The sequence below is a fragment of the Mustela lutreola genome, chromosome 5 (genome assembly GCF_030435805.1).
Source record: "Mustela lutreola isolate mMusLut2 chromosome 5, mMusLut2.pri, whole genome shotgun sequence".
Taxonomy (NCBI): Eukaryota; Metazoa; Chordata; class Mammalia; order Carnivora; family Mustelidae; genus Mustela; species Mustela lutreola.
This window is the reverse complement of record NC_081294.1, coordinates 60,571,274-60,587,900: the sequence shown is the minus strand read 5'-3', so window position 1 is coordinate 60,587,900 and position 16,627 is coordinate 60,571,274. Positions and strand designations below refer to the sequence as shown.

The following is a 16,627-nucleotide window of genomic DNA, read 5'->3' as shown; positions in this document are numbered from 1 at the left end:
GCCATCTGACAATAGGTCTGTATCTTTCAAATAAACTGAATTAGTATTTATTCTGCACCAGGCCTTGAGGGGTTCACTGGTGGGCCCTACCAAACATTTAAGGAAGAAATTATATCAGTTATCTTCAATCTCTTCCGGAAGACAGAAGCAAGAGAATTCCTTCTAATTCATTCTATGAGGCCAGCACTACCTTAATAACAAAACCAGACAAAGATGTTATAAGAAAAGAAACTACAGACCAATATCTCTCATCAACATAAAGAAAAATCCTCAACAAATTATTAGCAAATTGATTCCAAAAATGCATAAAAAGAATTATATACCACAACGAAGAATTATACACCACTACCAAGTGGGATTTGTCCCAGGTTATGCAAGTCCAGTTCAGCATCTGAAAATCAATTAATGTTATCAAAAGAGGAAAGAAGGAAAAACACATGATCATTTTATTAGATGCAGAAAAAGCACTTAACAAAATCCAGTGGCCAGTTATAATAAAAATTCTCAGCAGAAACAGAGGGAAACTTTCTCAATGTGAAAAAGAGTGTTACAAAAAACCTAAAGCTGGCAGATGAAACCAAAAAAGAAAAAATAAATGGAGAGAGTTTCCATGTTCATGGGTAAAAAGACTCAATGCTGTCAAGCTGTCAGTTCTTTCCAAACTGACCTGGAGATTCAATGCAATCCAAAACAAAATCATAGTAAGTTATTTTGTAAATATTTACAAGCTGATTCTAAAGAGATTCATAGAGAGGCAACTGATCGAGAATACCTGCCACAATACTGAAGAACAATAAAGCTGGAGGTCTGACACTCCCTAGCTTCAATATTTATTGTAAAGTTCCGGCACTCAAGACAGTGCAGTACTGGTAAAAGAATAGCTCAATGGAACAGAAGAGAAGGCCCAGAAAAAGACACACAATGAATCTAGTCAACTAGTCTTTAACAAAGGGACAAAGGCAAAAAAGAATGGAGTGAAGACAGTCTTTTCAACAAATGGTGCCAGAACAGTGGACACCCATATGCAAATGAACGAATCTAGACAAGGACCTTACACTTTTCACAAAAATCAACTCGAAATGGATCACAGTCCTAAATGTGAAGCACAAAACTGTAAGAACTCCTAGAAGACAACACAGGAAAAAAACTTAGACCATCTTGGGTTTGCAATGACTTTCTGCACACAACAACAAAGGCACACTCCATGAAAAATAGAGTGATAAGCTAGACTCACTTAAAATTAAAAACTTTTGCTCTGGGAGGAACAACATCAAGAGAATGAGAAGACAAGCCACAGAATAGGGAGCAAAATCTTTGCCAAAGACTTATCTGATAAAGGACTGTTATCTAAAATATACAGAAACTCTCAAAACTCAACAATAAGAAAACAACCTGATTAAAAATGGGTGAAAAACTTAGACACATCATCAAAGAAAATATACAGAGGGTAAATAAAACGTATGAAAAGATGTTCAATTTATATGTCATCAGGGAACTGCAAATTAAAACAATAAGATACTGCTACACACCTACTAAAACAGCCCAAATCCAAAACACTGAAAATACCAAATGTTAGCAAGACTGTGGAGCAACAGGAACTCTCATTCATTGCAGGTGGGAATGCAAAATGGTACACCCATTCTGGAAGACAACATGAAAATTCTTTTCAAAATTAAACACAATCTTACCATACAATAGAGCAATTACTCTCCTTAGTATTTACCCAAATGAGCTGAACTTAAGCCCACACCAAAGTCCACTTTAGGCTTTATTTGTAACTGCCAAACTTGGAGCCATGAAGTAGGTGGGCGAATAAACTGTAGTACATCCAGACAATAGCGTATCATTTACTGCTAAAAAGAAATGATCTACCAAGCCATGAAAAGACATGGAGAAGGGTAAATGCTTATTACTAAGTAAAAGAAGTCAATCTGAAAAAGCTACACATTGTATGATTCCAACTACATGACACTCTGGAAAAGGCAAAACTGCAAACAGTAAAAAAGTCAATGGTTGTCAGGGGTTAGAAGGGAGGGAGGGATAAATAGGTGGCACACAGAGGATCTCTGGGGGGCAGTGAAACTATTCTGCAGACTATTATAATGGGGCATGTATGTCCTTACACAATTATGCAAACCCCAGAATGCACAATACCAAGAGTGAACTCTAACGTAAACTGGACTTTGGGTAATGATCATGTGTCAATGTAGGCTCATCAATTATAACTAATGTACCTCTGGTTCAGGACACTAAAATGGAAGAGCCTATACATGTGTGGGGGACAGAGCGTATGAGAATTCTACTTTCTGCTCAATTTTAAAACTGCTCTAAAAAAATAAAATCTATTCAAAGTGTATGTGTGTGTATACGTAAGTCAGTCAAATAAAGTCATGATGTCTTGTGAGTTAGGTTTATAATGTTTGGATCCTAATTTTTAAAACTATAAATTCATTTTGCTTTCTTAAGCACCCAAGTCCATGAACACATAGATAAATCCTCCTGTAGGCATTGTGCAGTGCCTATGATTCTGGGTGCTTTAAGAAAAATATCAGTCAAATATATGAGGCAAATGACATGTCATTGTGTGATCCGATCGTTCAAAAATTTGGTTTACTATCTATCACAGATATACATTTTAATTTTTCTGATACACAAATACAAATAATGTGAACCCTGAGGCTGGAGAGCACAAATGAGTCGACAGTTCATTTCTACTATGAACAAAGATCACTGAAAAAAAAAATCCCATAGCTCAATTAGACTCCTGTCCATATGAAAAGCTAACACATACATACACAGATACATGCACACATACATACATACACACACACACACACACAATCTTAAACTACATTATTTCTGAAAAATATACTGCTACTTCACAAAATAAGTTTTCCAACTACACTAAGTTCCAAATATTATTCTTCCATATACAGACTATCTTCCTAGTAAGTAGGAACCTGCTTTTTAAAAAAGTTTTTTATTAACATATAATGTATTATTAGTCCCAGAGGTACAGTTCTGTGAATTGCCAGGTTTACACACTGCACAGCACTCACCACAGCACATACCTTCCCCAATATCCATAACCCAGCCACCCTCCCCTACTGAAACCCTCAGTTTATTTTATGAGATTAAGAGTCTCTTATGTTTTGTCTCCCTCCAGATCCCATCTTGTTTCATTTTTAAGAACCTGCTTTTGATTTGACATGCACCCCAAATGATTTTGTATAGAAGCCTGAGAGATAAATGGACAGCTGGCTTCTTTTCTATCATTCAGTTGCAAATGAAGTTAAGACAATGGCTAAGAGCATAAACTCCATGCAGATTGTATGGATTTGAATCACAGCTCTATTACTTCTTCTGAGCTGTGTGATCTTGGGCACATTACAGAGCCAATCAAATCTAATTTTCTCATTTATAAAATGAGGATAATAAGAGCACCTACTTCATAAATGTGGTGAATAAAATGAGATAGTACAAATCTTACCAACAGTAATATAACACACAATAACACAACAATAAAATCCTAGTTATTTATTATTAAACTAACCAAATGCTTTTTTGATTACACGTGTTGTATAACACATCACTGTCCATTACTAGATGGATAAAGGAGACTTGACAACTCATCTTAAAAAAAAATAATAATAGAATTTTAAGTAACTTGCATGCCTCTTCACAGTTTAACATATTTAAAAGGAAAAAAATGATTTTAAAGTGCAATGTTAAATAATGTAACATTGTGTGTCAACTATATTCCAACAAAAAATAAAGTGCAATTTTATTTAAAAAAAAAAAAGCATAATAAACCACTTACTGATATCTACCCTCTGTTCAATTGGCAAAGGACTGATTCGGCTAACAAGTTTTGAAAGACATGTTGCTGCAAGGAGCTGAGCATAGGATGTCTGTAAAGAATAATAAATTTTATTTATTATTATCACAAATGAAATTAGAATCATCAAAACACTGTGACAGGAACTTTTCCTAAGCAATAATGGAAACTTTTCTGGTTTTCCAAAACGGCAGATTAACAATGAATAAAGTATATATACAAATATATAAATATATATATACAATCTCTCATAAGGGTTCAGTCATTGAGGAAGGTGTAGGTCACTTTTTCAAACAACAGCAGATAATCAAGAGAAAAAATATTATTTTGAGCAAGTTCAAATAAAGTACTCTTACCACGTCTACACAGTTCTGTACGATCTGGCCTCTGATTATCTCTCCCAATTCACCTGGTTCCACTCTTCACTGTCCTCTGACCATAACAGCTCTCTTTTCACCCCTTCCAATGCATTTCATACCCTGACCTCCACACTCCTTCAGATCCATGTCTTACGGTATTGTATTCCCTTTGACCACCAATTGTCTTAACTTTATACTCAATCCTTCAAAATTTGGTCCAGTTACTCACATCTCCAGCAATTTCTTGTAAAGATAGTCCTTCTTTCTTTTTTTTCCTCTGAACTAGAGGTCAGCAAACTAAGGCCCATGGATAAAATCCTATCTGTTTTTGTAAGGTGCATGGGATATGAATGGTTTTTACTATTTTAAACAATCAGGGGAAAAATAAAAATAATCTTTTATGACACAAGAAAAATCATGAAATCCAAATTTCAGGGTCCATATAGAAACACAGAGCACAGACATGCTCATGCTCATTCGTTTATATATTGTCTATGGCTGCTTTCAAGCTATGACAGCAGAGTTGAATAGTTGAGACAGACAGTATTTGACACTCATTGCCTCCTGCTGCTGAATGCATTATAAATTGCAGTAATACAGTTATAATTCCATAGCACCTAGAGTGCCGTGTGTATTGCCATGACATGTATCTTTGATTATTACCAGTGCATAACCACCAAACATGATAAAAAGCAGATTTCAAATACCTAACTTTTAAGGCACAGGAGAGTTTGAATTACTATTATTGAATTAGATAGTAGAGCAATGTGCTCTTTATGAAATGGCACTATGGCTATCCTAAAAGACTATAATTTATGTTGACAGTATCAGACTATGTATTCAGGACAATGTTCCTAATTCACAGGAAATCAACAGTCAGAAAAAGTAGAAAATTGAAACAGAGTATCTCATCACAGTGGAATTTCCTCACAAAAATAAAATAGGACTGAGACCAAAGTTCTGAAGTGATTCATTTGTTAGCCAAGTATGGAAAGTCATTTACCAATGGAGAATTAATTAAAATCACCATTATTTTATTATAGTAGCAAAATTATATATGCAGAGAAAATAAAACTCAAACTACTAGACTTTCAATGAGAACAATGCTGAAACAGTTGAAGACATGGAAGCAACATCAAAAGTCAATTTCAAACAACAAGGGAAATGGTTTGGAGGTTCTCTTTAGCTCCTCATGAGCTGACAGATGTTGCTAATTCTGTCTTATTCCATTAACAATATTATCCATTTATTCCAGACATCATTACTAAGTTCAAAGTGACTAAAGGCCTTGATGAAAAGTCTATGTGGAATGTCAGGCCAGAAATATTTTCAAAGAATTTAAGAAAACACTGTGTACAACCTGAAGCAGTATCTGCTAAGATGTGTCACAAGCGGTGGTAAAAATATATAGAGCAGAAAAGTGCTTAGTTGTACAAATTTACAAAATTTATAAAAATGTAAGAGTCCAAAACCTATGGTTATTCATTATATTCTCCATCAGTAGATACTCTGTAGTAAATTATTTGAGTCTATCATGTATTAATGAATCAGTGGTGTTAACAGTAGACTTCTAATTCACTTTTGTGAACTTATCTTCAGTTCTGTGAATTTGTCAGAAAAAGAAGCAGAAAGTCCTGACTTGCCCCACCACAAGATAGTTCAATAGCTTAGCACTAGTAAAGTTTTATTGTAATTTTTTTTTAGCTCAGGGCTGAGACCGAAATTTTTCTGAGAAGAACAATTCTAAACCCCTATTGTTGAATGCTAAATGGCTTTGAAAATTAGCTTTTGCTGCAGACTTGATAACATAATTTAATGAATTCAACCTAAAGTTACAAAACTAAAAGGCAAACGAGTGCTTAGTACTTATATTACAAAACTTAAAATGCAGTAAAGTCATTTCAATAATAACTAACACTTTTTCGATCACAACTAGTATTAAGGAAGCTGCTTTAAACACTTTCCATACTACCAAAAGTTAAAACAAGTAGCAAGATCTCTCGTCGCAAGTATATTTTCTGAACTCAAACTATATGTCCAGCAGCATTTTTCAGACCCTGAAACAAGTGGAAAGGAAATTTCCATATTTTCAAAATCATTTAATTGAGCAACTGAGGAGCTCCCAGCTACCCTTCAGTTGGAAGTGATTACTCTGCAATGTGAATGACATTCTGGAAGGCAAACATCCAGAATTCCATAAATGCCTTCTAAGTGATGAATATGCTTAATTAAAATCATATGCTTATGGATGGATATCAATATTTGGCAGTATCTATTTATGTGAAAAGACATTTTCAAAGATAAAATATTAAAAATCTCATTAGAGACAAGCATTAACACACGAACATTTGCAATCAACACTAATGACACAAGTACGAACTTTGAACCCCAATTAAGTCAAAAGTTATCTCCCAAAGAATAATTTCATTCTTTTGATTAGTAGATCTGTATCACAAAAAAAAACTGTATTCAATTATTATACTTTAAGTTTCATCAATAAAAATTTGTGGAAATTTGTTTTCTCTCTTCTTATAGATGTACTTACAAAATATCCTTTATTTAGCCTCTTGGCCTGCAAAATCTAAATATTTACTGTTTGGCCCTTTACACAAAAAGTTTGTTGACCTCTGTTCTAGCCCCTACAGTCTCCTACTGTAGCACAACCATATTATTTTATAGCTATCTATTTACATACTTATACCTCCCCAACTAAACTAGGAGTTACTTTTATGCATGTGCATGGGGTAAGTAGGTAGCACTATACCTAGTTTTACATTTAAGTATTTGCTACATGACTACTGAGTGAATAGCTAAGAATCTCTAGAAGGGACACAGGCAAGAGATAGTCAGCATTCCTATGAACCATTCCTTCATGTTTTAGAGTTAATTACAGCCTGCCTCTCTTACCTGAAATTTTTTTTTAAAAAGGCTCTGACTCAACTTTCTAAAAATGCAAACTTTGCCCATTACTGATGGCAAAGGGGGTCAAGAAGAATCAAGACATCAAAAGGGGTGAAGAAGAATCAAGAAACTATTTCAATTTATGCCTATTTCGACCTCTTGAGCTCTTTTCTAAGTTTGCTCTCCAGGCTTTCCAATTCTTTCTATGATTAATCCTTTGACAGTGAAATAAACTATACCAAGAAGACATGGAGTATTATCTATCAATTACCACTGACCATAACCTATATAAGTTCATTGACACTAACATACATCTACTGATCTCTCATGGTTAATAGCTGTTATCAAATACTTACCGTTCCTTGTTCTAATAAAAGTTGACACTTGCTGAGACATTCTGGGCTGTCAATAAGTTCCAGGAGTGATTTCTCAGCCTCTATTCTTTGTGTAAGATCAGTCCCTATGTAGAGATGAGTACATAACACTTCCAATTCAGCCAAGCTCTTGAGAAGAAAAAAATATATATAACATTTTACTTGAGTGAAAAACAAAACTAAGATAAATATATTAATGCAGGAATTGAGGGATGCATATCATGCCTGAATTCATCAATTCAAGAAATACTTACTGAGCTACCACTACTTACTCAGCGTTACAGTGGTGAACAAAAAAAAGCCTATCTCCTTCCTCTAAGTTATTTATTTATAAGTTGACAGTAACTGTAGTGGAAAAGAGTATAGAAAGAGAAGGACTTAAAAAAAAAAAAAAGAAAAGAAAAAGCAAGAAAGAAAGAGAAGGACCTGCCTAATCCAAGGAGTTTGAAAGGTCTGCCTGAAGGAGTAACATTTATCCTAAAAGGGTGAGCCAGACAAAAAAAGACTAGATGGCAGTCCAGGCAGAGAAGTAGCATTTACCAGGGCCCAGAACAGAGTGTAATCATTTAGAGGCATTAAAAGTCAACGTCAATGTAGTAGACAGCAAGGAGGAGATGCCAAATGAAGCTAAAGAGATGGGTGGGGGGATTATCATGAGTGAGTTGCAGACACTATATCAATTACATTACTTCTCAAATTATAAGAATTTCAATGGTTCCATCCACAAAAAAGCAAAGATAATTATAAATATACGCTGATTTGGGGCCTCTAAACTAATGACTCATAGTGCTGCAGGCAAACTCTGTCATGATTTTCAGGAACTATGACCTAACCCCATGTTATTTCTAGCAGTGTAATAACTAGTTATCATGTTGTAGGCTCCTATTTTATAAGCACAAAGAATAATTCATTCTGTTTATAAATATAATTTCATCTGAAGATATAAAATACATGGATAAGATCTGGGAAAAAAATGAGATCAGCATTCTTTTTTAGCTCAGAACAATTTTTATTAAAGGCACTTGACTAAAACAAACTACTTCGCTTTGAACTTGAATTAAAGAGAATTCTTTGGAGGACAAAAAAAAAGGCACAGATTTCAATATCAAGTAGTCATACGAAGGTAATCAGATATTCCTAAAGAAATGCCATTTTTTATCCTTTCTGGCCTGAACTGTTACATGGCAGCCTTAGAGCTACACTAGGCCAAACATTCTCTCAAATACATGTATCTCTGCCTAACAGGAATGCACATAAAACACTGAAATGGGACTTCCTCTAGCTCCCTTTATTCTTTTCACTTCTTTCTCCTTCTTAGCTCCTTTATGGCATTTTCCATTTTCTATCCAGGTCAGAGCCAAACATCTCAGACTTGGGAAATTTCTGCTAGAGTGAAAGTAAAGAAGAAAGGTTTCAAATGAATAAATTAAGATAAAGGACCTCAAGTGTGACACATTTTAAATATTTCCCCCACCTAGACTGGCCCAACAAGGCCCCAGAGTACCGCTCCATAATGCTCATATTAAAATGCATAGAAAATGTATGCTTCATGAATACATACGAATTTCCATATTTTCTCCAAGGGTAAGAAATACAAAAAAAGAAAGAGCTACCTTCTTCCCTCTCTTGACTCATGATTAACCTTAGAAGTATTTTCCTTCATCTAATAAATATGAAGGGCTAAATTTTAGAACTGGTAATATCCAGAATAATTTAATGATAAACTGATCCTGCTGTCAAGCATTCATCAAGGTCTAAAGAGTCTTTGAAGTAGACCTTAAATTCAAAAAGAACTGGTCCAGAAATAATGACAAGACCTAACTATTTAAAAGCAGAAGGCAACAAAAAAGTGACACTCAAAACCTGTCTTATAAGTTTGTTTGGAGAATTAAATTTTATTTAAATTATTTATTTATTTTATATAATATAATATATTTTATTATTTATTTTTATTATTTATTACTATGATGATTTAATAATAATATTGTAATAGGTAGAACTGTATCCCCCTAAAAGATATGCCCAACTCCTAATCCTGGTACCTTTAATGTGTCCTTATTTGGAAATGAAGGTCATTGTAAATCCTAAATTAAGGATCATAAAGACACTGGCCTGGATTTAGGGTGGGCCCTAAGTCTAATGATTCATAAAAGAAAAGAAAAGTACATGTGAGATGCAAAGACACAGAGCTACACAAGGGAAGTCATATGAAGGAGAAGGCAGAGGCTAGAATGATGACTCCACAAGCCAAAGAACATCAAGCATTACCAGCAGCCAGCAGAAAGTAGGAGAAAGGCATGGGGCAGTTTCTCCCTCAACGAGTCCAGAAGGAACCAATAAGACTGGCATATTAGTTTCAGACTTCGGCCCTCATAACTGTAAGACAATTTTCTGTTGCCTTTTCAGTTTGTGGTAATTTCTTAAACAGTACTAGGAAACAAATACAAAAATACTAGTATTAATCAATTCAGTGGTACCTAAGTAAACCTATTTGAAAAGATTCCAGAAAAGTTCTTGAAATTATTTTGTCTGTTTTGCTATACTGATTTAAAGAACCTCAACAAAGAACAAATCTGGAGTGTATTCAAACAGTATTCATTTAAGTCAACAACATTACAAATTATCTTTTTCTTTCCAAAGGTATTTCGAAGTATTAACTGAAAGGCAGTACAAGATAAAAAGGGAAAGGTTTGAACTTTTTCTTATGGAAGACTGAAGCAAAGGCGGGGAAATCAAGTCATTCTTTCACTGTAATGATAGTAAGAAAACACATCCCAGGCATATCAATCTTTTTAGAGAAAAGGACATATCTACAAAGATCCTTACCGTGGTGGAAAGGCATTATCTAAACATTTAAAACACTTAAACTCATAATATGGTGAATGCTGACTGACCAAGCAATCTTCTGATTAGCATTTGACTTTCCAGAGAATCTATAAAGAGAGACTTTATTTCTCACAATGAAATGATAAATTTGCATCCTAGTTTTACACACTGATGTCTATGCACATGGTTAACATTAGAATGCTTCAGAGAAATGGATCCCTTCTCTGTTTGCTGACAAATCAGGTATGAGTTATTAAAGCTCCTGCAAGGCTTAATATCAATATTAGATGCCCATAAAAATAACTAATAGGTAGAACAAGAAGAATTGGACATCACTTAACTCCCAAAGAATAACTATCAAATATAAACAGAAAGTACCCAACTTCCATTGCGGAAGAGACAATGACATAATTTTGCCTTAAAGATTTTCCAAGCTATTCTGAACTCGTTTCTAGTCTTTGCACTTGACAGTTAATCCCTAACTGACGATACTTTCTTTCTATACAGTAATTCTCACACGTGTATCCATCAACAGGCAAGTGCTGAGTAAAACAAAAAACAAACAAAAACAGACAAAAAGAGTATATATCGGAAGGTATTACAGGAACAGAAAACAGATTTCAGGTTTTGGCCAGGGAGGGAGGAGAGCAGAACAGAACAGGGGAACAGCAATGGGGGATTACAAAGGAACAAAAAGAAACTTTGGAGACAAGATGGATATGTTCATTATCTTGATTTTAGTGATGGTTTTGCAGGTGTAAACATATGTCAAAACTGTACAATTTAAATATGTGCAGTTTGCTATTTGTCAGTTACACCTCAATATTAAGCTAAAAGAAAAAGAATGACGGCTTTTGTTCTAAGGAAAAAAATGGCCCCTAATAATAAAAAATAAATCGATGAGCCACAAAAATCCTACCACAATTGAATTTAACTCTTTTCAATTACTTCTCTATATTTTTCCTGCCATATGGAATTAAGGTTCTTGATTATCATTAACAAAAAACACTTTCATCTTGAAGTTAATAATTTCCCCACAGATCTTTGTCTCTTCTTCCCTTTACTACCTTTTCCTTAGTAAATCTGAAGGCTCTTGGAACTCTTCCTTCTACAATGAATTAAGTAGTATTTGTTTTTAGAGCCTTATAATTTACAAGGATTTATAGCTTTTATTTTTCAAGCAATCCTGAAAAGTAGACTCCTGTAAAGTAGATATTTGTAGTACACCCAGGTTTAAGAACAAAACAACAACAAAAAAAACCACCACTGAGGCTTAGAATATACATACATACATACACACATATACATACATATGTATATATGTTGCTTATGATCAAGTGTGAAATAAATGGTCAATTTTGAGCCAAACAAATACAAGTCTACACACCTCAAGAACACGCTGTTTCCTTACCACCCTGACATCTTGCCACCCTTTACTTCAGTCTGCAGGGAGATAAGCAGATGATTTTCTACTCTATACATTCAACTCTGTCTGCTCACCATCTTTGTATATACCAATTTCTTCCTCTTAGAAATTCAGAAAGATGCTAAAAACCCAAAAATGTCAAAAACTGAATTGAACATATTTCCCCTTCCAAGTGGCTCTTTGTTTTCAGTGGTTTCAAAGGACTAGACCAGGATCTAGATTTTTAATTTTGATGTTAGTTTTGTCTCTTCCTTCCCCTTAGTCCCTCCTATATAGTTAAGAGTTTGGCCTTGCCCCATTACCCTCAGATTCTGGAAGGTTAGCCTATATCATACCTGACTGGCCTATTTTTGTTTAGGGGCCAGGAACTGGGGGGTACACATTCCACAGTCTTAAGTTGGGGGCTGGCCAAACCAGAAAGACCAACCATGTGTTTCAGGGTGCAGGCTTTGGATCACATTAGTATTACCCTAAAATCTGATATCAACCATGTGGGCAATCAACAGTCAATCATGACTATGTAATGAAGCCCCAATAAAAAGTTCCCCAGTTTGCAATACTCAATGCACACTGTCATATATATAGGCTGGGTGATTAACGTGCCCTAAGAACAGCAAAAGCTTTGTTTTGGAACCTTCCCAGACATTGCCCTTTGCATCTCTTCTTTTAATCAATTTTAATCCGTGTATTTTCCCAGGAATAAACTGCCTGCATATGACAGCTTTCAGTGAATTCTTCGAGTCCTTTGCTAAACTATCAAATCTGAGCCTGGTTCTAGGAAACCCCCAAATATGCAGCTGGTGTTAGAAGTGAGGGCAGGGAGGGAGTATCTTAAACCTCACAGTTTAGCTCATTCCTGGTATATACCTAATTTGTCATAAAATCCTAACAATTCTTTTTAACTAGAGACTCAGACTTAATACCTCTACATGCTATTCATGGACAACAGAACAACAGAACAGTATTTTCTAACTGTGGCCTCCAGTGCCCTGGATTTCTTCAGCAGCTTCTTTGAAAAGGAGTGGAAAGCTTTGGAATCTACCATTTATTGACCCGAAGCAAATTATTTAACCTTTCTAAACCTCACTTTTGAAACCGCAGATAGTAATATCCACCTCCCAAAATAACTATGAAGAGTAAGATAGAAGACCGAAAGCTTAACCCAGTGCCTGACACACAACAGAAGCAAAATAAATTGTAAGTAATTCCTGCAGTTCACGATAAATTATGAAACATTATATTGGCCTTTTGTCTGTAGTTTCTCCCATTTGAGCCCATGCTGCCATGATCTTTCCCAAACCTTCTTCCCATTATGTTACTATCATGTTCAAATAAAACAGTGCACAAACACATCTAGATCAAATCAGGTAGCCTGGCTGGGTATTAAGAAGCATAGCCAAAGTTCCTGGTTCTGGAACAATTCTGAGAGCAAAAGGATGAACCAAATGAGTACTCTAAATTATTCCTGACATTACCTCTTGATTCTCATCTCAATCCTTCTGTTTTATCTAAAATTCTTTTATCTTACCTATTCTCAACTCTATCTTTCTTTCCTCACTCTGCCTTCCTCCCACCAATCTGGACTGTCTCCTCTGATGATAATCCAGATCCATCGCTTCCTTTGGGACAAAGAACTCTAACTCGCTCACAGCTTCCTAACCAGAATGCATGTACCTGGAATAGCATGCCTGGCATATTGATCCTCCTGCCCTCCAGGCAACCAGACTTTTGGCTGTGAGCAGTTTATGTCAATGAACAAGACAATTACCATTTTTTATGTATGCCATGATGTGAAAAAGAATGTACAGAAGTGCCCTAACCTCACCTTACGCAAGTCCACATCTTTACTCATCACCCTAATGGCATAATTTTTGACAAGCTACCCTGGTGAGCAGGTAAACAGTAAGCTACTGATAGGAAAGAATATGGAATTATGAATTACTGGGCCTACTCTAACTCCACAACCTTGGGCAAGTCACAACTGTTCTAAGATTCAGTGTTTTCAAGAATCAAATGTATATATGTACATATATACACACCTCTCAAATCACTTGTGCGGCTCAAAATCAATAATAAGCCCACATGAGGGGCACCTGGGTGGCTCAGTGGGTTAAGCCTCTGCCTTCGGCTCAGGTCATGATCCCAGAATCCTGGAATCGAGTTCTGCATCGGGCTCTCTGCTCCCCAGGGAGCCTGCTTCCTCCTCTCTCTCTCTCTCTCTGCCTGCTTCTCTGCCTACTTGTGATCTCTGGCTGTCAAATAAATAAATAAAATCTTAAAAAAAAAAAAAAAAAAAAAAGCCCCTGTGAAAAGTCAAAATGTTAGGTACTGGTTATCATTTTTAATAAATGCTCCTAGAGTGAACTGGAAAATATGGTCTCATACAGTAGGAATACTTCAAACTGAGAAGTTTCAGAGCTTTTTTCTGGCTCTCAAAACCGTATGAACTTTTATTTGTCCAACTACACTTCCAAGCTGCTGTGAAATACATTCCTGAAAAACCAATATAGGTAGTTTTGGCGTTAGTAGCTAACTTTTCCAAACTCTAAGTATGAAGAAGTCTTCCGGGACTGAGGGATTTACTATTATGCATCATCTTTCTAAGCCTGAAAACTTCCAAACTTCCACCAGTCTTTACCCTCAAGATCACACCTGAGCTATGAATACTTGATTACCTATTTACAATCCCTAGGACCTCCCTGTAAGATTCTTCCTGTGAAAATTTCCTGGGGGCATGTTTACCAAAGTGGAAACAAATAACATTATTTTGACCTGGACACCCTTAGAAATGGCAAGGAGTCTAAAGGTAATGTGTGGGGCTCACTACTTCCTGGTGTATAAATCCTGGAGTTTTCAATTACCTGAGTGGCTGGTTGGAAAGAAAATATCCTTTGGAAGAATCAGTAAATAAGAAATGAGTCAGTATGACCACAGGTAGTCCAAAGAAGTCTACAAGAGGAACTTGACACATAGAGACAGTCACCTCATTATGAAATTGACTACCCCTCCGAGGTCATTCCCACCATCCAGAGCAGCCTCCCCTTCTCTCTTCCATTTTACATGAACCTTATGCTCCAGCCAGACCAAACTTCCCACAGGGTGCGCCATGTTCTTCCACAATTCTTCACCATCGTTCACATGGTCCTTTTGCCTCTGTACTCTTTCCCCTCCTCTTCATCTGGCTGGCTCCTAAAATTCAAGACCTACTAGACTGCAAGTTCCCTGAGAGTAGAAATGACAGTTTTGCTAGAGCTGTTTTCCATGCCTAGCAAAGTAGGAACTCCGTATATAACTGGACGAACGGAAACTCAAAGCATCTCCACCGAGAAGCAGAGAAGCTCTGCCTCACTTCTGCACACACACACACACACACACACGGACACGCGCGCGCGCGCGCGATTGACTGCTCGTCTTCAATGTTCCCATGATATCCTGTGATTAATTCTACCGTATCATTTCCGCACGTACTGTAATTATCAGTGAATTCTATGAGGGCAGCGATGATAAATGATGTAATCCTTTATCCCTGAACAGTGCACAATGCTTGAGACACAGTGGGGAGCTCCATAAATGTTTGTTGAATGAATAACTGGATGCACATGCCAGTGCAGCCCGAAAATACGTGAGCCTTCCTCCGCAAGCACGCGTCCCATCCTTATCTCCGCGCGCCTCCGGCACGCTGCCCCCGTTTCCTCCTCCAATAAAGCGGCTGCTAAGCACTCCGCAACTCCCTACAGATACAGCCCCTGCCCGCTCTAGCCAATTAAAAATCCAACCGCTGCCGCCGTTCCCTCGGGGGACCCTGGCCCCCTCTCGAACTGCATCCCCACCGTGCAGACGCTGGCCAGGGACACAGCGGGAAGACTGGTCGGCCTGGTGGGGCTCCCACCTGCCTGGGCGCCGCCAAAGCCGCCCTTCGCATAGTGCCCCGCGCAAGGAGTGCGGGCTCCAGCGTAGCGGGTCCTCAGCTCCGAACCTGACCCCTTGCCTTTCCACCCGCCACCCCCGGGCACGGGCCATCCCCTCTTCGGGCCCGGGCCCGGGGTGGGCAGCCCAGGCCAGTGCCCGAGTCTCCGACCCGGGCGGGGGCGGGAGCTGGGGCTCCAAGGCGCCGGTCAGCGGCCCGGCATCCTCCGCCGCCGTCCTCCGCCCTCCGTCTCCAGACCGCAGCGTCGCGCCGGGTTCCCGGGACGGCGGAGCGGAGGCCCGCGGTGCAGAGCGCACTGACCTGGAAGTGGAGCGCCATCTTCCCGGGAGGCGGCGCCGGCCGGCCGCCCCGAGCGCCCGAGGGGAGGGAGCGGAGGCGGGCACCGCGGAAGCCCCAGCCGCCCGCGGGGTCCCTGCGCCGCTGGCTTGCTGGCACGTTCGTCGCCTCGGCCGTGCGGCCCCTGCGTTTGAAGCGCTGGACGGGGCGGGACCTGACGGGACGGGGCGGGGTGACGGAGGCGGTGCGCGGCTGGGGGGTGGGGAGTGGGTGGAGGTAGGCCCGAGGGGGCGGGGCCTGGGGAGCCGGGAATCTCAACCGCCCCCAGCACGGAAGTTTGAACCGATGCTGCTACCTCAGGTGGGTCGTAACCTCTGACATCTTTCCTTTGACACAACCACCACAACTCAACTGTCAGCCATGACCTCTGGTTCTTACATCTTCCGCAAATTCTGTTGATCCTGAAGACTTGCAGCACAACTATGGCCACAGCTTCTGATGCCCCCCTCTCCGTAACTGTTCTAGTTCCCTGAGCACCCACTTGCCATGCACAATCTGCCATAATCTTTGACTCCTTCATGCCAGCGGCTTGCTGTTCTTGACCCCTGACTCCCAGAGTCCAACTTCCATTTTCTTTTTAACTTTATTTGGCTTGAAATTGAAATGACAGTGTCTACATGTGTTAAGTTGTAAAATTCT

General features: G+C 38.3%; 1 protein-coding gene across 7 annotated transcripts in view; it reads right to left on the bottom strand.

Annotated features, from left to right (window-relative positions):
* The window catches only part of RANBP17 (RAN binding protein 17), a 315,477-nt gene extending 299,325 nt beyond the window's left edge, over window positions 1-16,152 (bottom strand). For 3 of the 7 annotated variants that reach the window (XM_059174288.1, XM_059174289.1, XM_059174290.1), the window contains exons 1-3: window positions 15,953-16,075; window positions 7,455-7,601; window positions 3,821-3,911 (exon numbers count right to left, since the gene is read on the bottom strand). In XM_059174288.1, the coding sequence (XP_059030271.1) occupies window positions 3,821-3,911; window positions 7,455-7,601; window positions 15,953-15,970 (256 nt within the window). In that variant the 5' untranslated portion in view covers window positions 15,971-16,075. Of the gene's footprint in view, window positions 1-3,820; window positions 3,912-7,454; window positions 7,602-15,952 lie in introns of all 7 variants that reach the window. The other 4 variants (XR_009353860.1, XM_059174293.1, XM_059174291.1 and 1 more) reach the window with 4 other exon arrangements.
* Between the last annotated feature and the right edge of the window lie 475 nt (window positions 16,153-16,627).